Below are 22,961 nucleotides of genomic sequence, written 5' to 3' on the forward strand. Positions count from 1 at the left end.
TGACATGAATTATAGTACAGTATAAACCCTTGATGCCTCCCCGATGGCTTAGATGGTAAAGAATCTGCCTGCCGTTGCAGGAGACTCCGGTTTGACCCCTGGGTCAGGAAGATGCCCTGGAGGAGGAAATGGGAACCCACGCCAGTATTCTTGCCTGGAGAATCCCATGGACAGAGGAGCCTGGTGGGCTGCAGTCCATGGGGTCACAGAGAGTCCAACATAACTGAACATACATGCGTGCGCGCGCACACATACACACACACACACATATAAAACCTTAAAACCCCTCAGTAACTAAAATCTCTTTTTGGTTTATGCTTATTAATATACTTGTTAATGAAAACACATGAAAGGAAGTGAAATAACATCATCTAATGAGTATCTTGTAATTCATGCCTAATCAAAAAATCCCATTCTATCCAAAACCAAATATTTAGAATAACTACATTGTCTAATTCCAACTTAAAGCAGGATTCCCTTAGGGAGGGCTCATGTTTTCCTAACTGCTAGTGTGCAGTAACCGCAGCAGGACAGCAGAGGGCGCCAAATCTCCATCTCAGTCTTGACACATTTTCTTGGTCGTTAGTTTTTTGTTTCCTTCTTCCCTCCTTGTCTTCCTTATTCCCTGCCTTCCTTCCCTTTCCCGAATCCTTTCCCTAAATAATTAACGTTAAAAGCCTACTTTTTAATATAGCAGATGGTTGGATTTTCCTTCTCACTGAATTTTAGAATGTTTTAAAAGTACATTAAGACATCATTGTGTTTTTATTTGTTGAAACTTTTGTATTCAACATTATGCATCAGATTTCAGAAGTTCTTTTAAAGTTCCTTATTCAATAAAATATTCTATCCAAAATCAAGAATAAAATTATTTATTTATTTTTCTTATCAATTTATTCTTAAATAGTAAACTGGTACTCCATACCTAGGAAATTAAAAATTATTTACACCATACATTATAAATGATATCAACATAGTTATTTTATAAAATAATAATATTTTTAATACATATATTTTCTTATATTCTATTTTAGAACTCAGTATTTATATTTGTAGAGGCATGTGTGTATGTGTATGTTAGATAACATTTCCTAGTCTTATTAGTATCCTTCATCTCTGGTTTCAAAGGAGATTTAAAATTTTTTTAAAAATCATCCACTTTTCTTCTTTCCACTTTACCATCAAAATCAGCTGATGTTTAATGCTAACTTCATAAATCAAGTTAATGTTTAGGAAGAAATCTGAACTGTTTGATATTATGATTATAGGTTGAACTCAGGACCCTTTCAGGAAAAGCAGTGAATTATTTTACCAGGTAACTTTAAAAATTGTCTCAAAAATCATGACATTAAAAAACAGTTCAGAAATAAGTAAGCTTTTAAATTGGGACTGCTGAAGTGAATGGTGCAAAAGTAAAATGATTGCCAGTGTTTTAATTGTCTCTTAGTCATTGGATAAGATGAAATAAGGCTAAGTATCATTATGTCATTGGTGTTAGGGGACAGAGTTATCAGGTGTTTCAGCAGACATGACTTAACCTGGCATGTATTCAAATATGTAATAGTAAATGCTGTAGAAAGGGCATAACAACGATCTTCTCTGCAGATTGTAAGAGAACTGGTTTGGTTTTGTCTGTTACTGTTGCTGGGGCGGCTGCTTTGCGCTGTGCGTGCGTGTGCGTGCGCTGAAAAATACCTGAGGTTGAATGCAGATTGATCCCGTGATCACAGGTCCGTCACTTTGCTTGGGTTTCGCTTGAGACAGTTTCAGCAGCTGCTAAAGCTTCATGTGATTGCCACAGGTTCACTTCCAGTGATGACCAAGCAACCCAATAATTTTTTCTTATTTTTGTGTTTCTGTAATATTTTAAATCAAGTTCATTGTTTATCTGAAATTACTAAATCTGTTATTTTCCTATATACAGAAGACAAAGTTAGAACTTACAATAACATATCAAATATATCTAACTAGCTTTGTACGTGTATGCATGTTTTGCATTTAACATTAGGTTTTACTACCAATACCATTTCATTTGTATATTTCTTATGATTTAGCTTTTCTGTTGGCCTTTTTCAAGTAAGTTTTAACATTATTGCCGTAAGTACAGAGGCTTTTTTTTCCTTTCAAGCATATTGTAGAAAATGGTCATTCCACAAATATTTGCTGAGTTGAATTTAATCTTCCTCCATGATAATGCAAAAATGAGTTTGTGAGCACACATTTCAGATGTTCTTTGATAAAGGTGACAGAGCAAACATACTAACATTCCAGTTAAAGAATTTCTAGGATCAGTTGGCCTGTACTTGAAATTGTGAAGAATGTAAGATGACTGAATGAGTTAGTTGGCTCTATATGTTGTATATCTTATGATTAAGCCAACAGGTCCTTGGAGTTTGGTAGATGTTTTGGTTATTTTTCTTTAGCTAATTTTAGTGTAATATACTGGATATCAGACATGCCAGTGATCAACTCTGCCATCCTCATGCATGTAGCTAATTTTTTTTAAAGAAATTTTTTATTTTGTGTTAGACTATAGCCAATTAACAATGTTGAGATAGTTTCAGATGGACAGTCAAGGGATTTTGCCGTAGATACACATGTATCCGTTCTTCCCCAAACTCCGGTCTCATCCAGGCTGCCGGCAAGGTTGAGCCGAGGTCTCTGTGCTGCGTAGGAAGTCCTTGCTGGTTGTCTGTTTTAAGTAGAGCAGTGTGTGGTGGTGGGTTAGTCGCTAAGCCGTGTCCAAGTCTCACGGTCTGTGGGCTGGAGCCCGCCAGGCTCCGCTGTCCACGGGATTCTCCAGGCAAGAACACTGGAGTGGGTTGCCATGGCCTTCTCCAGGGGACCTTCCTGACCCAGGGGTCGAACCCAGCTCTCCTGCATTGCAGGCAGATTCTTTATTGACTGAGCTATGAGGGATAGCAGTGTGTACATGTGGCTAAAATCTCACCCTCACAACTCCGCTGGTGTCTATATTTTGTTGTAATAAGACTTTGCTAGTCAGTGAAATCCACGGCCAGGCGTGACAGGTCACGTGCGGGACTTGGGGACGTTAGGAGTTGTAGATCATCTACAGGACGCGGGCGTGAGCCTTTCTCTGTTCTCCTCTCCTCCCGGCCCCCTCTGTCTCATCTGCTTTCTTTGCTGTTTGCCGTCTTTCTCTTCTGCCCCTCTCTTTCTGACTGTGGATTGCCATTAGATTCAATCAGTGATACAATCAGGAGGACCAAGAGGTGAGGAGAGGAGTCGCACCAGGCACGCCCAGATCCCAGGGTGCCAGCCGCAGATACGCTCCCCGCCGCCCGACCGCACAGGCGGCCTGCCGGCGGCCCTGCGGGGAGAGGCGGCGCCTGGGCAGGGCCTGCGTGCGGAGAGGGGCTTGGATCAGAGGAGGGGCTTCCGAGGCGACCTTGTGGCCTCATTATGGCGGGTTTTTTTCTTCAGGCAACTCTTGCTGCGTCAATAATTACCGAACATGCTTGATTTTTTTTATTTTTAACTCTTTGGTAGTAATGGTTTCTCTTTCTCCTAAACTAATTTTGTAGATTTTTTTTAACTGGAAAGACAGTATTTACTAAAGTACCGTGTTTTACCTAATGTTGTTATTCCCTCAAACCTCGTGCTGCGTCTGTCTACCTAATATTGATATAAAATGCATTTGCTGTGACGTAAGCGGCCCCAAGGCCCAGCACAGCGCCCAGGTCATGGCGGCGGCTGGGCGTGTGTTAGCTCTCGTTGCTAACAGTTCTGATGTTAATGATCATCAGGTGTAGTGTTTTTATTATATAACTTAATGTCTCATTCAGGCCAGTTAGTGTCAGCAGCGCACAACATTAGGCACAGTGTTTGACGTTACACAGTCAGTGCTGGAGAAAGCGAGTACGAAGGTGGTGCGAGAAATAAGACGGTAGCTGCGCACCTGTCACCCCAGCCCATCTTCTCATTCCTGGCACTGTTGCCTATTTCTGTCTCCGCTCATCTGGGTGGCTTCTGTTTCCTTCACGCGTGTATTCATGACCTGTTCTCTTCAGCCAACATTGCTGGTAGGTGAACGGTTATAAAATTAAATTTGGTCATGTTGCTCCCCTTATTAAAGCCTTCAGATGCTAGCTCTCAGACTTCGGGCCTCCCTGGGGGCTTACACAGTAGAGCGTGCGCTTGCAGTGCAGGAGACCCGCGTTTGTTCCTGGGCCGGGAAGGTCCCCTGGAGAAGGAGACGGCACCCCACTCCGGTGCTCTTGCCTGGAGAATCCCGTGGACGGAGGAGCCTGGTGGGCTGTAGTCCACGGGGTCGCAAAGAGTCGGACACGACAGAGCGGCTTCACTTTCTCTTCCTCTTTTTCTCACGCTTTACTGTAAAGTCATCTCAGGTTTTTAGTAGGCAGATTCTGGTCCATTCCAAGAGATGTGGTCTGATATGCGGCCCCGGAACCTGTACTCCAGCAAGCATCCCTGATGGGCTCGGGGAGGCACTGCTTTAGCCGCTCCTGGGCCGCACTAGAGGGTTCGGAAGCCTCTGTGCGGACCTCTGTGCTGTCAGCGAGCCACGCCTTGCGTGCTTTGCCTTGGGCGCCGACACCAGCACCCATCCGGAGCTGTCTCCTGCCTCAGCCCTTCTCACCTCTCTGCCTTCCGTAGCTCACCTTGGCCCTTTGGTGGGGAGCCCCCGATCACCCGAGGGGGCCTCGGTCCTTGGTTTTCTGATCGTGCCTCCAGTGTCCTTTCTCTGCAGCGCCGTTCACACTGCGCAGTCGTGTGGGTGGTGGTTAGTTTGGGTTCCAGAGCCAGAAAGTCATCGTATTTGTCTGTATCCTTAGTGCCTTGCACGAACATAGATGAATGCGGCACAAATGAATGAAATGCCGGGATGGAATTCAGAAAGTCTTGCCTTTTTTTTTAACTTCATATTTTGTGTAGTGGAAATTTATCATACTACTTATGCACCTTAGGTTCTTAAGCTATAGTATGGAAGTGATATTTATTTTCTACCTTCCTTTAAACACCTTGTGTTATTTCAGAGCAGAGGTTTATACAAAGTGAGCAGAATTAGAGACAATTCTGGGAATACGTTTTGAAAGAGCAGCCCCTTGAGCTGCTTCTTGAAGGGTGAGTGGACGTATGCGCGAGTGGCGGCAGTGAGGACGAGAAGGGAGGCCCATCCTGGCGGGAGCCACGCAGAGGCAGAGGCCGTGGCCACGCGGCTCTAGAAGGCACAGGTGGCTTCATTTGGTTTCAGTGGAAGATGTGGGGTTGTAGTTAGAGATGAAATTGGAGACATAGGCAGCCATCTAGTTTAGAGGCTGTTTTGTGGTTTGCAAAGAAGTCTTTGCTTTGCAAAGATTTTATCCCTGGGTTATAAAATGCTGCTGAAGCCTCTTAAGCAGGAAAGGAACATAATCAGGTGGGAGGAGGACTGAGATGGAAGGGAGACCATGTAAGGGACTTAGTGTGATGTTATGATGAAGAGTTGATTAGCAACTTAAAATAGTTTTACCAGGATTTTTATAATGTCCTTTGTTTATTTTGCCAGGTACTCGGATAGGCGTGGGATTGTACACGATGAGTAAGACATAGTTCCTATAGAGAACAGGAACATGTAAATACATAAAATAGCTAATTACATAAATACAGCCAAGGCATGCAGGTTTGTGATGCGTATAAAAAATCTTACGGGAATGGGGTTCGCTGTGGATTAACTTTCCGTGGGAGAATTAGGATCTTGATGGAAGAGAAGGGGCTGGAGTGGAGTGAAGAAGAGTATTTTGGGTAAAGAAAGAAGGGGATCAGTGGGTGAGGGAGGGTGGTTATGGCGCTGGAACCTGTCTGTTAAAGCAGGAAAGTACTTGGCATCAAGTTGTAATGGATCTTGAATGTTGTGCTGTGAGGGATTTAGCATTTTATCCAAGAACTGTATTTTCTAATTATGAAGATACATATTGCTTATAGACAATGTAAGAAATATATAGAAATAAGAAAATGTAGATCTGATATGATTGCATCACCAAAAGTAATAGGGACGTTTTCATCATTTCTTTCCAGTGTTTCTCACCATGCTCAGATACATACTTGGGCATTAAATAAATGAAATCAGAATTTTAAATCTGTTGTATAGTGTGTGTGTGTGTGTGTGTGTGTGTTTGTGTGCATGTGTGTGCTCATGTGTAATCTTTTCTCACTTAAGATTGGAATACGGGCATTTTGCCATGTGATTAAATGTGCCAAGGAAGCATGACTTGTAGTGATTACAGTATTTATTATATGATTATACTTAAACTGTTTATTTCCTTATGTTAGATTATTTAGGTGGTTTTCAATCTAAAATAGTGGGTACTATTTCACCAAGCATCTTTGCACATAAATCTTTGTATTTCTGACTGTTTAGGATAGGGTTCTAGAAATAAATGTACTGATCAAACAGTCTTCAGGGCTCATACGCCCCTACTCTTCTGAAAGGGCTGCTATTGAAAGTCCTGCCTGCAGTGTGTGGGTTTGACTTTCATTGTACTCCTGGCTAAGTAATTTTTTTGTGTTTACTGTTTGTTAATTTTATAAATGGTATCTCGACTGCTAGTTTGAGTCAGTTTTCCCCTTATATTCCTTGATTATTTGTCTCTTTTGTTTTGAATTGTCCTTGACTTATGATATTTTTCCCTTTTATTTTGGCACTGATTTTTTAATACAGATTGTAACCTTATCAGTCTTATTTGTGGCACATTTTATTCCTATTTCTCACTTGCCTCCAATTTCTCTAGTAGTGAATTTGAGATTCAGGTCTGTGTGGCAAGTTCTTTTTCCTCTTGAGGTCAGATATAGTCGCCTATGTTTTGATTTAGTTTTTCAGTTTTGTATTTTTCATTTCTCTTAATAACCCATGATAATGGGGCAGTTTTTTGGCAGAAGACTGACATGATTAGATTGGCTTTTCAGGAGTCTTGTGGCTCGGCAGAGGTTGGATGGGAGTAAGGAGAGACAAAGGGTGGTGAATCCGTTTTGGAAGAGAGAAAAGAAGGGTCTGGACGTGGTGGTGGTGATGGTGGTGACTGAGGGGAACAGTTCTCAGCCCGCGACTCGGGAGGTGCAGCAGGTTTAGTGGGAGAGTGAGGTTAGAACATATGAATTGCAAGGTTTTGTGGGACATCCAGGTAAAAGCAGTGGGAAATACAGGATTGAAACGCCTTCAAGAGCTTGTCTGGCTGGTGATGGACATTAGGGGGCCATTACAAATAGGTGATGGTTCTACTGTGGGAGGAAGAATGAGTGTTCAGGGCAGAATTAGAAGGTTCAGCAAGAAGGTATTCTCTGGGAAGCTCTTTTTATACTTTCTCTTTCTCATTTAGCAAAATCAACAATGTCAGAAATAATGAATACGGTCAGAGATATGCAAAGATATTAATGAGGAGAGGGACCAAAGAGTTTCCATTGGATTAATCCACTACTTTCCTTACATTTGGCTAAAAGGGGCAGTAGACTGGGAAAGGAATAGAAGAAGGAACGTGGTCAAACAAAAGCACTTTTGAAGAATCTTAAGTGGGCTCGAACATGTTCTCTATTGAGGGAAAAGAATCTTCGAACAGGGAGAGATTGAAGGTAAAGTAAAAAAGGAATCTGGTGCAGCAACTAAAAGGATGAATAGTTGTGATGAATGGATTATTCTTTCAGGTGAAACCGTAGTAGCTTTTCTCAGACATAGAATTTGCATTCAAGTTATCGAAACAATTTTTAACCTGCTCTATGAGTAGAAAGACTCCCTGCTTCAATAATAGTATTTCATTTCTTTTAAAAAAAACTGACAATTTTGTAATTATTTCAGCACGGCGTTCTTCTGATTTTAAGTTCATATCTTTTATGTGCTGCTGATTGACAAAGCTGCCTTGTTCCTTTTAATGATGTAGGTACCTAAAAAGGCAGCTTAATAAGCATCTAAATTCCTTCAACTATGTATTGTTCATTAATGAAGGCATGACATGAAATACTTTGAATTATAACCATTTTTTCAAAATATCTGTTGCAGGGAAATTTACCTAAATATTCTCATAACTCCCTGATGGTTCAAGCAATAAAGACAAACCTAACAGACCCGGACATACACGTGCTCTTCTTTGATGTGGAAGCGCTGATTATTCAACTCTTGACTGAAGAAGCCTCTAGGCCGAATACGACGCTTATTTCCCCAGAGAATCTGCAGAAAGCATCTGGCAGTTCAGACAAAGGGGGCTCTTTTCTAACCGGAAAACGAGCAGCAGTCCTCTTCCAACAAGTGAAGGAAACCATCAAAGAGAACATAAAGGAGCACCTCCTGGATGACGAAGACGAGGATGAAGAGGCGGTGCGGCAGAGGCGGGAGGATGGTGACCCTGAGTATCGGGCCAGCAAGTCCAAGCCGCTGACCCTGTTGGAGTATAACCTGACGATGGACACTGCGAAGTTGTTCATGTCCTGCCTCCACGCCTGGGGTTTGAATGAGGTCCTGGACGAAGTGTGTCTCGACCGCCTGGGGATGCTGAAACCCCACTGCACCGTGTCCTTTGGCCTCTTGTCGCGAGGCGGTCACATGTCCCTGATGCTTCCCGGTTATAACCAGGCATCCGGTAAACTGTCCCGCGGGAAAGCCCAGGTGGGAAGGAAGCTGGCGGCCACCGAGGGTGTCGGGAAGGGGACCTACGGCTTGTCCCGGGCCGTCACCACGCAGCATCTCCTGTCCGTCATATCTTTGGCAAACACCTTGATGAGTATGACCAATGCAACTTTTATTGGTGATCACATGAAGAAGGGCCCTACCAGGTGTGACCTTGTTAGCTTGATTTTTATCCTTATGATGCAGAAAAAAAGAAACCTGTTTTCTTTTTGTCACGTCTTATTACCTTTTTTTGCTGTGAGGGGGGACTCTACATGCCTTAGCATTTTTGTGTCATCTCAGTGTTTCCCCTTTAAATTTTAACTACAACATGCATGGCTTAAAATATAATCAGATTGTACAGTTTTATCTGTACTCAGACATACTTAGTAGCTATCTTAAAAAATATTGGAATGGAAGAGTAGGTCAGAGTTCAGCTTTAACAAATAACTTACAGACTAGCTCTTCAGTAAATATAATCTTGGATTATATCTACCTGTAGTTGGCACTGACATTTAATTCAAGATGTATATTTGGTTAGAATGCATCTCTTTATTGTGACCCATGTGTAATGAATGGTAAGTGTTCAGTGATTGGCTTCAGAAATTTTATGAGAGGTAGTCAGAATTTCTCAGTGGGAAAAGAGAAAACAACTTTGTAAATGCAGAAGAGTATTCTTTTAATGTTTCCAGAATACTTAGCCTGATTTAGTATTTCTCATTTTCTAGAAGTCACAAAGACAACTTTTTAAACTCTGGTTTTATTATACTTTATTGAGAGTTGATCACATTTAGATTTTTTTTTTTTTAATTTAACAACTACTAAAGTGGCACTTCCCTAGTGTCTGGTTCTGTTGTAAGCACTTTACAAATATTATTTCCTTAATGCTCTTAACCCTGTAAGGTGGGTACTTTTATTATCCTTTTGTTACAGATGATAGAGCAGAGACATGGAGGAGAAGTAACTTGTCCAGGGTCACACAAGTAGTAAGTGGTAGAACCAGAATTCAAAAGGGAACAGGCGGCCGTGGAGGTCAAGATTTCTTAATGCCTTATTGCCTTTTTCAGACTTTAGGCTGAATTATTTGAAATTTGTGTATATTTTATTTATTTTGTATACATTTTTTTGTATATATTTTAATTTATTTATTTTGAATTGAAGGATAATTGCTTTACAGTGTTGTGTTGGTTCCTGCCAACATCAGCGTGAATCAGCCCCAGGTCTACACACGCCCCTCCCTCCTGAACCTTCCTCCCACCTCCCTCACCCCCCAACCCTCTGGTTGTTACAGAGCCCTGGTTTGAGTTTCCTGAGTCATGCGGCAAATTCCCATTGGCTGACTGTTTTACATATGGTAATTATGGAACTCAATATATTGTTCCATAAATTCATTTGGACCAATGATACAGAGTGGGCTGAAATATGAGCATAATAATATTGAAAAATGAAGGGCTAATTATCATATTTATCTGTCAGTGGTAGTAGATTAAATATTTCTTAAACTAGTTTAAAGCATAAACTGTAGATGTAAAAGTTTTACTTGCTATTTGCTAACCATTTAATTTCTATATTAAAATCTGAAATAGAAAATGATAATAGGTACAAAGCAAAAAAAACCCCACAAAAACCCTATCTTTTTGGTACAGCAAATTGAAAAGGTTCTGTATGTGTTTCTATTGCAATTCATTTGGAACTAGGAAGCGTAATATTTTAAATGGCTCTGAAATTATGAAACTATGAATGTGTATATATACATGTATTTTCTTCTTTTTAAAGGCCACCTAGACCAAGCACCCCAGACCTTTCTAAGGCAAGGGGTTCCCCTCCAACTACCAGTCATACTGTGCAAGGACAGATTAAACAAGGTAAAATTAAATCTAACATAAGTAATTGACATGACATTTCAGCTCTAGAAACTGAAGAGGCATAGCTAATGTATAATCATAACATTTTGTTTGTCTCAGATTGTTAAAGAAAGAAAAGTTGTTATATTCCAGATGTAAATATGGATAATTAAGATGTCAGTTAAGAATAAATCAGATTTATTTAGAAATTGATAAATGAGCGTATTTCACATAATTTTATTGTACTGTCTTTGGCCTAATTTTTATGCATTAGGGCCACCTTAACTCGACAACGCTCGTGCCTTAATTGTGTGTATCTTGAGTCTGGAAGTTATACACCTATTTTTTAACTACATTTAGAAATGTTTACATTCATATTTCCCTACTATAGCTATTCTCCTGTCATTTGCTGGTAGTTCATGCATTATAATCCACAGTGGAAATTCTTCCTTTTTTTTACTTAATCATTATATACTTTAACTTTTGTCTGTAGCTTTATTTTTCATTATGGGTTAGAAGAAAGATTGAGTTTTTCTTTATTTTCTTTTATATTCATTTTAAGACTCACAAGTGAGCTAATCAAAGTTGGTGGGTGGGTGGAAGAATCAGTTCTGCTTAGAGAAATTTCCTTTAGGTTAACGGTTAATGCCTTCTCTCATAGAATGTGGTAGAAGTGAAGTGAGCAAGAGATGGAACCGGGAAGTTTCTGCTTGTAATGGTGACTTTGTAGGATTGTTTTTTTTTTTTAAGGTTTTAGAGAGTCAGTGATAGTTCTGTAAGTTAGATGAACAGGCCTCCAACTTCACATCTGCAGTTTTCCTGTTTCCTAGAACAAGGCCTCTTACCTCTTAGCCGATGGTTTGCACTTGCTTTAACATGCTTGAATGGTGTGTTTGGGTTTTAGTTTTGGGCACCACGTGTTGGCTTCTCATTATGGAGCTCCTTCAACTCTCAGCTCTCTTTGCTACTGCAGCCCGTTAATTCCAGCCCAACGTGGTCACCCCTCTTATTTCTCTTCTCTCTCATCAAACCTTTGTAATCATTTTATAATAGTTTGTATTGTTACATAAGAGTTTTAATTAGACAACTTTTTATACTTGTGTGTGGGCAAAATGCACACAGAAAAGTGCCCAAGACGTAACTATGCAGCTCAGTCAGTTTCACACGCCAGGCCCCTGGCAACGACGTCCCTGGACAAGAAGCAGCATTGCCAGCACTGTGAGGCCCCCGCCGGGCCCCTTCCCGTCAGGGTACCTTCCTCTTCCAGACGTACCTGCTGTCTTGATTTGCAGCAGAATTACTTACTTGCATTCCAGGCCACCGCCGGGCTCCTCCCAGTCAGGGTACCTTCCTCTTCCAGAGGTACCTGCTGTCTTGATTTGCAGCAGAATTACTTACTTGCATTCCATTAGGGTTATACAACCTAAGTTCAAATCCCTAAACACCAGGTTTAGTTTTGCCTGTGTTTTGAATTTTATATGAATTCAGTCATCATGGAGTATGTATTCTTTTGTGTTTGGCTACTTTTGTGAGATTTATCAGTGTTGTTGCATGTGACTGTATTTTGTTTATTTCCATTGTTTTATTGCTGGATAGTATACTGAAGAATGAATAGAACACAACTCTGATCCATTTTTTTGGTCAGTAGACATTTGGATCATATCCAGTGTTTGGTTTTGATAAATAATTCTGCTATGAACATTCCTGTATTTGAACCTTAGTAAGTTTTTCTGTTGCATATGTAACTAGAAATGGAATTTCTGCATATATTTATCTTCAGCTTTAATTGTAGATAATGCTAATATCTTTTCCTATGAAAGACAAATATACATCCATCAAACTAGCTAAGGGGGAAAAGATGGAAAATATTGTGTTCCGTCGGGTATGGATGAATGAAATGAGACCCCTCATACATGGTTGGTGAGATATCCTAGCCAGTGCTTAATATATTCCATGTTTTTCACTTAGCCATTTTGGTATGGCTAGTATATCTAATATATCACTATTTTTCATTCTTGGTTACTGTTTTTGTGTATTTTAAGAAATTGCCTTGATATTGCCCTGATATTCCTACTCTCATATGAGGATATTCTTCTCTGTTTTCTTTTAGAAACTTTCTTACTTTACCATTCTCGTTTAGATCTACAATCTGCCTAAGACTTTAATTTTGTGTATTATATGAAGCAAGGGGTCCTATTTCGATTTTACTTCCATTATGATCCCAAACTTGTACAGCATGATTTATTAAAGAGATGATTCTTTCCCCACTGCTTTGTAGCGCCATCTTTGTCATAAATAAAGTGTGCTTATGTATGTGGCTTGTTTCTGAGCTGTTTGAGCACATTGATATGTTTGTGTATCTTTGTGCCTTCATTACAGTGGCTCTGTAGTAAGATGATATTTAATAGATAGTCTTCCTTCCTGTTCTTAAAGAATATCTTGGATGTTCTTGTCCCTTTGAATGTCAGTATAAACATTAGAACCTTTTTATTGTTGTCACAAAGACCTATTTTAACTTCAGATTTATTGAATTTGTAGATCACTTTATAGGAGAATTATTATCTTAATGGGATTCACTCCTTTAATCCATCAACTCAATACATTTCTACATTTATTTAGGTTTTATTTAGCTATCATAACTCTTGTATATAGTTTTCTATGTAGAGGTCTTATATTTCTTTTGTTAGATTTATCCCTAGGTATTAGATTTTAAAAATATTCTTGTAATTGATAATAAATTTCTTCATTTTCTGTCCTGCTGATATAGAAATGCAGTTGATTTTTGTATATTGACCATGTATCAAAGCATCTTGCAAAATTCAACCTGTTAAGGTAGTACATTTCTATAGGTTCTTTTGATCACATGGAAAATCATATGGAATGACTTCTTTATTCCCAGTATCAAAGGGAGAACTTTTAAGCTTTCATAATTATGATACTTCCTATATGCTTTTATAGATAGCTTAAGAAATTAGCTCTACTATTCCTTTGCTAAGTATTTATCATCAGTGTATGTGGGTTCTTTTTTATTATTATTATTATTAATTTACTTATTTTTGGATGTGTTGAGTCTTCATTGCAGCATGAAGACTTTTCTCTGCTTGTGGCGTGATGAGGGGGCTGCCCTGTAGTTGCGGTCCATGGGCTTCTCACTGCAGCGGCTTCTCTTGTTGCGGAGCGTGAGCTGTAGGCGTGCGGGCGTCAGCAGTTGTGGGATGTGGGCTGAATAGTTTCGGTTCCCAGGCTCTAGAGCACAGGCTCGGTAGTTGTGGAGTGCAGGCTCAGTTGCTCCATGGCATGTGGGGTCCTCCTGGACCAGGGGTTGAACCAGTGCCCATTGCATCGCAAGCAGATGCTTCACCGCTGAGTCACCAGGGGTGCCCTGGTTATTATTAACTAAAAACTTTCTAAAAATTGATGATTATTTCCTGATTTTTCAGCCCTTATTCCTTTAGAATGTGTGCCAAAAATCATGTCGTCTGTAATAAAGACAATTTTATTTGTCTTTAATTGGTTTGCATTTTATTTTTCTTACTTTATTGCATGGGTTAGCATAAAGATGTTGAAGTAGAACTGCATCCTGACTTTATTCCCAATCTTAGGGATGAAACATTCAGTCTTTTACTGTTAGGTATGATGTTAGCTGTAAGTTTTTCTTAGTTGAACTGAATAGTTCCCTCCCATTCCTAGTTTGCAGAGACTTTAAAATTATGAATGAATGTTAGATTTTGTCACATGATTTTTCTGCATTTGTTGAAATTATCAAGTGACTTTTCTCTTTTATTTTCTTAATAAGCGCAAGAACATTGACTTCTGAGTTTTTAAAAAACCTTGCAGTCCTGGGGAAGGTCGCACTTGATCGTGATGATTTACGCTTTTTATAGATTATCAGATATAATTTGCTGAAATATTGTTAAGAGTTTTTATGTTAATGGTCATGAGGAATTTGGGGTCTAGAGTTTTCATTTCAATAATTATTTCTTCAGTTTTGGTAACAGGATAGTGCTGATCTCACAGAATGACATAGGATATTACGCTCTTTGCTTTGATACTTTTGTTTGGTGGGGGATGGGCATGTGTAAAATTGATTTTTTTTTTTTTTTAACTTCTTTGATTTATTTTACCAGTGAAACTATGTAGGCAGGGACTTTTCTTTATGGAAGGATTCTTAGCTACAAATTTAAATGCTTAGAGCTATTTAGGATTTTTTTAAAAATTCATCTTGGATGAACTTTGATCATTGTTGTTGTTCAATCACTAAGTCGTGTCCGACTCTTTGCTACCCCATGAAATAGAGCACGCCAGGCTTCCTTGTCCTTCATCATCTCCTGGAGTTTACTCAGATTCATGTCCATTGAGTTGGTGATGCCATCCAACCATCTCTTCCTCTGTCACCTCCTTCTCCTCCTGCCCTCAATCTTTCCCAGCATCAGGGTTTTCCCAGTGAGTTGGCTCTTCATATCAGGTGGTCAAAGTATTGGAGCTTCAGTTTCAGCAGCACTCCTTCCAATGAATATTCAAGGTTGATTTGCTTTAAGATTGACTGGTTTCATCTCCTTGCTGTCTGAAGAGTCTTCTCCAGTACCACAGTTTGAAAGCGTCAGTTCTTCAGCACTCAGCCTTCTTTATGGTACAACTCTCACATCCGTACATGCCTGCTGGAAAAGCCACAGCTTTGACTATGTGGACTTGGCAGCAAAATGATGTCTATACTTTTTAGCAGCCTTCTAGGTTTATCATAGCTTTTCTTCCAAGGAGTAAGTGTCTTTTAATTTCATGGCTGCAGTCACTGTCCATGGTGATTTTGGAACCCAAACAATAGTCTGCCACTATTTCCACTTTTCCTCATCTATTTGCCATCAAGTGATGGGACCAGATGCCACGATCTTAGTTTTTTGAATGTTGAGTTTTAAGCCAGCTTTTTCACCCTTCTCTTTCAACTTTCATCAAGAGGCTCTTTAGTTTCTCTTTACTTTCTGCCATTAGAGTGGTATCATCCGCATATCTGAGATTGTTGATATTTTTCCTGTCAATCTTGATTCCAGCTTATGAGTCATCCAGCCTGGCATCTTGCATGATGTACTCTGCATATAAGTTAAATAAGCAGGGTGACAGTATACAACCTTGACATACTCCTTTCCCAGTTTTGAACCATCCGTTGTTCTTTGTCTGGTTCTAACTGTAGGAAGTTTGTGTCAAATTTATTGGCCAAAAGTTATTTAACATTCTCTTATTTTCCTTTCAATATCATATCTGTAGGATTTGAAATGGCATCCTCTATTAGTCATAATTTGTGTTTTTTCTCTTTTTCTCCCTGATTAGTTTGTCTAGTAACTTAGCAGTTTTATAGTTCTTAATCAGCTTTTGGTTTTTCAGTTTTTATTGTTTTTCTGTTTTTTATTTCATTTGTTTTTGCTTTGCTTGCTATTATTATTTCATTTCTTTTGCTTTAAATTTGCTTGTAATTTTTATTTTAAGTAGAGCCTGAAGTTATTGATACAAAACTTTTCTTCTTTTCTAATATAGGCAGTCAGCTCTACTAATTTACCCCTAAGTACAACTTTAGATGTGTCACACGCATTTTGGTATGTTTTCCTTTTAACTTTTCTTTTTTTTTACTTTTACCCATGGGTAATTTATTGTTAAATTTATGAACATTTGGGAACTTTCCAAAGATCTTCCTGCTCTTGATTTCTAATTTATGGTCAGATAACTTACTTTGTATGGTTTGAATTCTTTGACTATTAAGGCTTGTTTTATGGCCCTAATTGTGGTCTTTCTTGGTCAGTGTACTGTGTGCACTTCAGAATACTGTGTGTTCTGCTCTGTTGGGTGGAGTGTTTCATAAAAATGTCAGTTCATGTTGTTTGAGAGAGTTCAAGTTGAGCATACATTAGCTGATTTTTCTGTCTACTTGACTCTCTTCTTCAGATAAGGTATTGAAGTCTGTGGCAGTTGTGGATTTGTTTATTCCTCCTTGCATTTCTATCAGGTTTTGCTTGATATATTTTGAAGCTCTCTTTTTTCAGGTGCATAAACCTTTTGAATTGTTAACTCCTTTGATTAATGATGCATTTTATATACTTCTCCACACTGTGGTATTGAATTTACCTACCTGGATAGTCTGAGGGTTTTAAAGTTGGAATGCTTTCATGTTGCTCCTCTAAGAAAAGTCTTTGAGTTTTGAGAGAAGAACTAAAGTTTTGTGAAGAAGATACTAAAAATTGTCTTTTTTACAGCACTTACTTAAGATGATTGATTTAGAAATTTCCATTTGGAATAGCACAGATGGTTGTCTAATAAGGTAAATAGAGCTTAACAATCTGTACCAAGAGTTATATCACAAAATACTTTAGGATGGCATTATAAAACTCACTTTCTATTTGACTATTGAAATGTAATATTTTTTTAGTATATATTTGTTAGGCACTTTTTTTTCCCAAACAACTCTTATTTGGTGTATAGAGAGATTAGTCTGATGTATATTGTCTTGAATAGTTTATGTCCCTCTGGAAGATAACCCACAAACATAAATAATCGATATAGATTACAAAGTGGTGGTAGGGATAAAGGGCTTTGATTCCTTGACTGCTCTTCAGTGTTATATGTCCCATCGTTCTACTCTGACTCCTTTTGCTTTGGCTTTCTTTTAAACATTTTTCCTCTTTCCTTACGTTTTTTTCCCCCTGACTCCTCCTGTAGCCGCACTGACTCACACTCTATTTTCAAGTTGGATTGCAAACAGGAATATGCTTCTTTTTGATAAACTGTTACTTTATGTTGCTTAATACTTGTTCAGCTCCAAGATAATCTATATGGAATAAAGACTTTAGCTGGGAATTTGGGTCTGAGAATAAAGATGATATAGAGTTTTGCTAACTAAATTCTCTTAAACATTATCAGGGTATGTCATGGGCAAATAATTTCTTCCCAAAAAATTTATTTTGTCTAGCAGTTTGCTTGTTAATTCAGTGTTTTCCAATAATTAACATTTACTGACAGTCATGTACTTTTTGATATAGTATTTATTAGATACTTGATTTTGCGGTTTATAAAACATCTCACTTGAGAAAGGGGTCAGAGATGTCAAATAACTAAACTTTTGTTCACCTTCCTGAATCTGCCCATGGCTTTAGGCTTTTCTGTGTTCTGACACATTGTACTTCTCTTGATCAGCTCAGTAATCTCATGGCAGAAGTCTCTGGTCTGTGTCTCTAGTGCTTATCTTGATTGTGAACCTTTCTTTATGTTAGCAGTTATATCTCTACTCAGGGGTAGGTGTCGAGGGAAGTCTAGGCAGCTTAAAGATTTAAAGTTACGCTCAGACTTCCCTGGTTGCTCAGTGGTAAAAGAATCTACCTTGCAATTCAGGGATCGACCTGGGGTTAATCTCTGGTGGGGTTGATCCCGAGATGGGGTTGATCCCTGGTCCAGGAAGATTCCAGATAAGCCCGCATGCTGCAACTAAGACCTGATGCAGCCAAATAAATTTAAAAACTAAAAAAAAAAAAACCAAAAAACAAAAACCAGATTTAAAGTTATGGTACATTGTTTGCAATTTTATTTTTCAGAAGTGTATTCAATTTAGGTTTTCTAAACTTAGAACAGGTAGTTGTTGTTTAGTTATAAGCAATAGTTACTCACCATCCTTTTCCAGGATCTACAGCAGAAACCTTGGAGTAAATATTATGTACTAGGCTAATGAACTGACCTGTGAAACCCTTAAAACTTGGTGTTTAAACGTATGTACCTTTAAAAAAAAATGTTGCAACTACAGTGTAATTGCAGAAGCTCTTAACTTGGGTCTGCTTTGGAAGCTCAGGGTTCAGGGACATTTTTTTCTTTTTTGTTCACTGATTTATCTATCACAAGTGTTTCACACAGTGGCTGGTACATAGAAAGAGTTCAGTGAATATTTGTTGAATGAATGAATCTGTAGATGCCTACTCCTTATGCTTCTAGAGTCAGTGTGTCAATCACTGGGACCTGAGGCTATACGGGCTGACACAAGATCCCCACCTTCAAGGAGTAAGTTTTTATAAGCTTAGCCCAGTACCTGCATTGGGGTAGGCACTGATTATGTTAACCAAATGAAAGAAAATTTTAATAGCCTTCATATGTCTAATTCAAGTTAGTGTTTATGTTATAATTTTATCTCTCACTATAATGAACGCTCTCTGCTTGGCTTCTGTCTTGCTCATTTATTTATTTTGGATGTTAGTAATGAAGGAGACCTTTTACAGAGGTTGTTTTGTTTCGTTTTTGACTGTGGTTGAAGTTGTAGGCCAACGTAAAAGCACCCCTCCCCCTGAGCTTGCTCCCATTCTGAGGTAATGCAGCGGTGATCCAGAGGCTAAGCGGAGTCGCTGCAAGTTTCAGACGCCGTCAGCGGTTTGCATTTCGCCTGGACGCGGGTCTGTCTGAGTAGCGTCTTGGGTTGGCTCCTCACCCCGGTAGTGAGCTCCTCCTCTCTGCTGCCCGGAGCTGAGTTCCCTTGGAGCCCTCAGCTGTTTGTGCTCTAGTACAGTGTTTTAAGGACATCCTTTTTTTTTCCTTATGATGTTTGATTAATGATTTATCCTAATGCTTCACGTTGATTTAAAAGATGACGAGAACTCCTGTCTACCGAAGATAAAAGTGTAGACATAAAAGAAGTTTGTAAAAAGGCAGATGTTGCTCTAAGATCTCTATATTAGACAGCATACCCAGTGTGGAAGGCCTTTGTATTAAGTACATGGTAATTGACTCTGTTTCCTCATTTCTAACTTTTTCATGTTTTCTTCTGGCTTCCCAGGTGGCTCAGTGGTAAAACGTGGGTTCAGTCCCTTGATTGGGAAGATCCCCTGGAGAAGGCAGTGGCAGCCCACTCCAGTGTCCTTGCCTGGAGAATCCCAGGGACGGGGAGCCTGGTGGGCTGCCGTCTGTGGGGTCGCACAGGGTCGGACGCGACTGAAGCGACTTAGCAGCAGCAGCAGCTGGGAGGATAATGAGGCTTAGAGCAATATGTAGAGAGCACTTGCTGCCAAAAGGAGGTTCACTTTCTTTCCTGTACAGGTTTTTAATATCACAATGGCAGTCGGAAAAAGTGGAACTTAGATTTCAAACAAAGACTAAAGCGGACCTGTTCAGAAACAGACACCATGGCTGTTGTCATGGTGAGTACTTCTGTACACGCCATTTAAGGGGCAAGCCCAGCGTGTGTGTGCACATCCGTGTTGCCACACGTTTATCTTCACCTGTCTTTTCATGTGAGGGTAAGCCTTTGTGAAGAGGCTCTTAGCTGCAACATTACTTAACTTTCCCAGGTAAAAAAAGAGAACTTGTGTCAGTTCTGTTGCCATTTTGAGGCTGCTCTGATTTTTTCCTTGTATTTTACTGGTCCTTAATAAGAGAAGCAAATTGACATGGCAGCTTTTCCAGGAAATTAATTGCTTGCTTATGTTTTATGGTGCAAATTTTTGATATTCAGTGTTGTACATAACTTATTCAGGTTTATTATATGTCATAAAGTCTTGAGCTTTTTATTGTGGTAGTGGTATTTATTTCTTCTAATTTCTGTTGCTGAGTTTTCTATATGTGGACAGTTTTAAAAGCCCTAATAGAGTTTAATTTCAATATTCTCAGTGAATTATGAAAACAGTTCTAGATTCTCTAGTTTCAATTATGAGGTAGTCTGAATAGAGTATTTTTTGATGGTGATTCAGGAATTTTTAAAGCATAGTAAATCTGATTCGTTGATTTCTATTACAGTTGTTTTTTTTTTTAATTTTTAGTGTCCACAGAATTTATTAAAGGAAAGTGTAAATGGCTTTCTCTACATGCAGTATCATTTAAACAGGACTCCAAAATTATTATACTCAGAGCACTTGTTTATTTCTCTCATTAAAAGTAAAGTTACACACATTGAACATTATTCTGTTAAGACATATTCTAGCAGTTTTGCCAGTAGCATTTCTAGTTTCCTTTAGACTTGTGATTTAGGGAAAACGTTCTAGTTTAATCCCACTTCTTATTTGACCTAGCTAGTGGAATGATCACTCAGTGCTAAACTTTGGTTTATTTGTGTGTAATTTTCTCACCTTCCCATTCCAGTGTACTTTGAGAATTAATGATAAAGTCAGATGAAGTTACTACAGCGTTTTCAGGGATAACAATTATTTCTCCTTTATTTAAAGTGAAATTATTGAAAAGCCTTACCTACTGGAAACCACCAGAGGAACTTGCTCAACAATTTTGGTGGCATGAAAGCTAACACCTATAAATTATTCCTTGCTGCCAAAGAATTACCAGCTTTTTGCATGGGGAAGTGAATAATTTGTAGGCCATAATGACTGAATTTGTAATTGCTTTTAAAAATGAAAAACTATTCAATAGAATATATAGAAATATTGGGGATTTCCTTCCAAGATTAAAATGGACTTCTTAGATTTTATTGCAGGTGGATTCTTGACTAGCTGAGCCACAGGAAAGCCTTATGAAATATACAATTGAGAGTAATTCTAATCCTTTCATAAGCATAAATGATAAGATACTTGGAATTTCATAAGGAACAGAAAACAGATCTATTATAATAAAAAAATAATAATTTCCCAGATAAAACTTTCATGTATGCAACAGGAACTTCCTGGGGCTTACAGAGTTGGATTTTCTGTTTTTTATTTCTGCTCATATACTTCTTTGATTCTCCTGTTTACCTCACACGTGCCTGGCTGACATTATGATGCATTCGTGTGGAAATTATGAAAAGTTGTTTTCATGCAGCTGTCCTGTAGTTACAAAAGAACTTCACTGCATGAAAAGCAAACATATCATTCAACAGACAATGTTTAATCTGTTCAGGAGCCCAAACCTATTGCTGCTCAATGACAGAAGAAAGGAGAGGGATTAATTTGAAGATGCTTGTGCATGACATATGGTAATTTCTCCATAGGAAGGAAGTGTCAAATGGTGACCTCTAAATCTTAACATTGACCTCCAGTTGTAGAATATGTGTGCCATACGGTTCTTTTGCTTTTCATGTGATAATTTAAGCTGAACCTTTTCCTGGTAACGTAACTTTTTTGGGGTGGGTAGGGGTTGTTTCATCTATTCTACAACGATTATAACATTTTAGAATAAAAAGCATTCATATCATATTTTTTAAACTCTGAAGAGTTAAGCATATTTAACTTAAAGTTGCTATAGTTAACAAGTTGGTATCATTTAAATTGAGTTTTTATAAATTGAGTGTAGGAAATTGAAATGATCTCATTGAATGTTGGTTTGAGAGATTAAAAAATAGTTTAAACATAGCTTTAGAAAATAAATTATTAGAAAAAATATGATTGACAATCTGTAGACCAAAATAAACTTTTCATTATGTGATACATTTTAAAAATTGAATTACATTTTTGACGATTCTTAATATGTCTGTCGTCATTTTCTCACTGTAGCCTTAGTTATTTTAGAGCTGTTTTTTATATTAGGTGACACATCATTCAACCATAAATAGCTTTTGGTTTGAATTATACTGTGATTGCTATTCAATGAAATATATCATTTTACTGCCATGATCCTTAATAATCATACCTTTCTGATTAAAACGTCTTTTTTCAGTTCCACATTTATTATATTTTGCCCACTTTGTTTTTCATTCTTCACTAATACTGAGCTTTTTTCCAGAAACCGCTGTATCTCAATTCTCTCCTCTCTATTTCTTCTGCTCTCCTCTGCAAGTGGCTGCTCCTGTCGTTTCCGCTCGGTCTGAGGCTGAGCAGGCTGGCTCTGACCCTGCTTCCACTCCTGCTTTACATACCTGTTTCTTAGTAAATGAAGGTATTCTCTCTCAACTTTCTAACAACTTTCTTCCAATTCTGTGCTTTATTCTAATATGACATGTCCTTTTTACCGAATTTGTACATTCATCTGCTTTGTTACGTATGAGATCCTAAGTTTCCATTTTCTAACTTGATTTGCTAATGCCAGTAAGGGTTGGTTATAGAAAGGTAATGTGATTCCTGGCTGGTAGAAGCTGTATTTCCTGTAATCTAGAATGCTGTTAAAGAAGTGCAGAGATGCTGATCTTTGATATGAAGTTAGGCATGAAAAAGGGGGTTGGTGTTCATGATGGTGTTGGCCATGCGGTTTCTGGTGTTAGAGCTAATTATTTTATTTTACTTGAATCATTACTCAGTGCCAGACAGACTTTGTTCTCTGTTCACAGCATGTATCCTGGTTAGAGGGGAAAGAACGTATTTTTGGAGCTCTGAAAATGTGAATGGAATCCACAAATATTTATTCCCCAAGAGCCGTCTAGGATTATTTATACTAATTGGAAGCTTGGTGGAATTTGTGAGCTCTGAGTTATATCCTCTCTCTTCATTCTGGGCTCAATCTTCACCAGTTTGTATGATATAAAAATGAATAAATTTGCAGAATCTCATATGTAACCCAGGATGATTCTGACTCTTCAGTAAAAGCAATAATACTAGTCTATTCACATGGAAAGAATGATACACTATCTA

The 22,961-nt window shown here is 38.6% G+C and overlaps 1 protein-coding gene across 2 annotated transcripts in view; it reads left to right on the plus strand.

Moving 5' to 3' along the window:
* WDR7 (WD repeat domain 7) overlaps window positions 1–22,961 on the plus strand; it is a 331,772-nt gene that overhangs the window by 92,085 nt on the left and 216,726 nt on the right. The window contains exons 15-17 of one of the 2 annotated variants that reach the window (XM_065932803.1): window positions 8,012–8,781; window positions 10,391–10,479; window positions 22,174–22,272. In XM_065932803.1, coding sequence (XP_065788875.1) covers window positions 8,012–8,781; window positions 10,391–10,479; window positions 22,174–22,272 — 958 coding nt within the window. The remainder of the gene's footprint in view (window positions 1–8,011; window positions 8,782–10,390; window positions 10,480–22,173; window positions 22,273–22,961) is intronic. The other variant, XM_065932802.1, reaches the window with a different exon arrangement.

The sequence above is a fragment of the Muntiacus reevesi genome, chromosome 4, assembly GCF_963930625.1.
Source record: "Muntiacus reevesi chromosome 4, mMunRee1.1, whole genome shotgun sequence".
Lineage (NCBI taxonomy): Eukaryota > Metazoa > Chordata > Mammalia > Artiodactyla > Cervidae > Muntiacus > Muntiacus reevesi.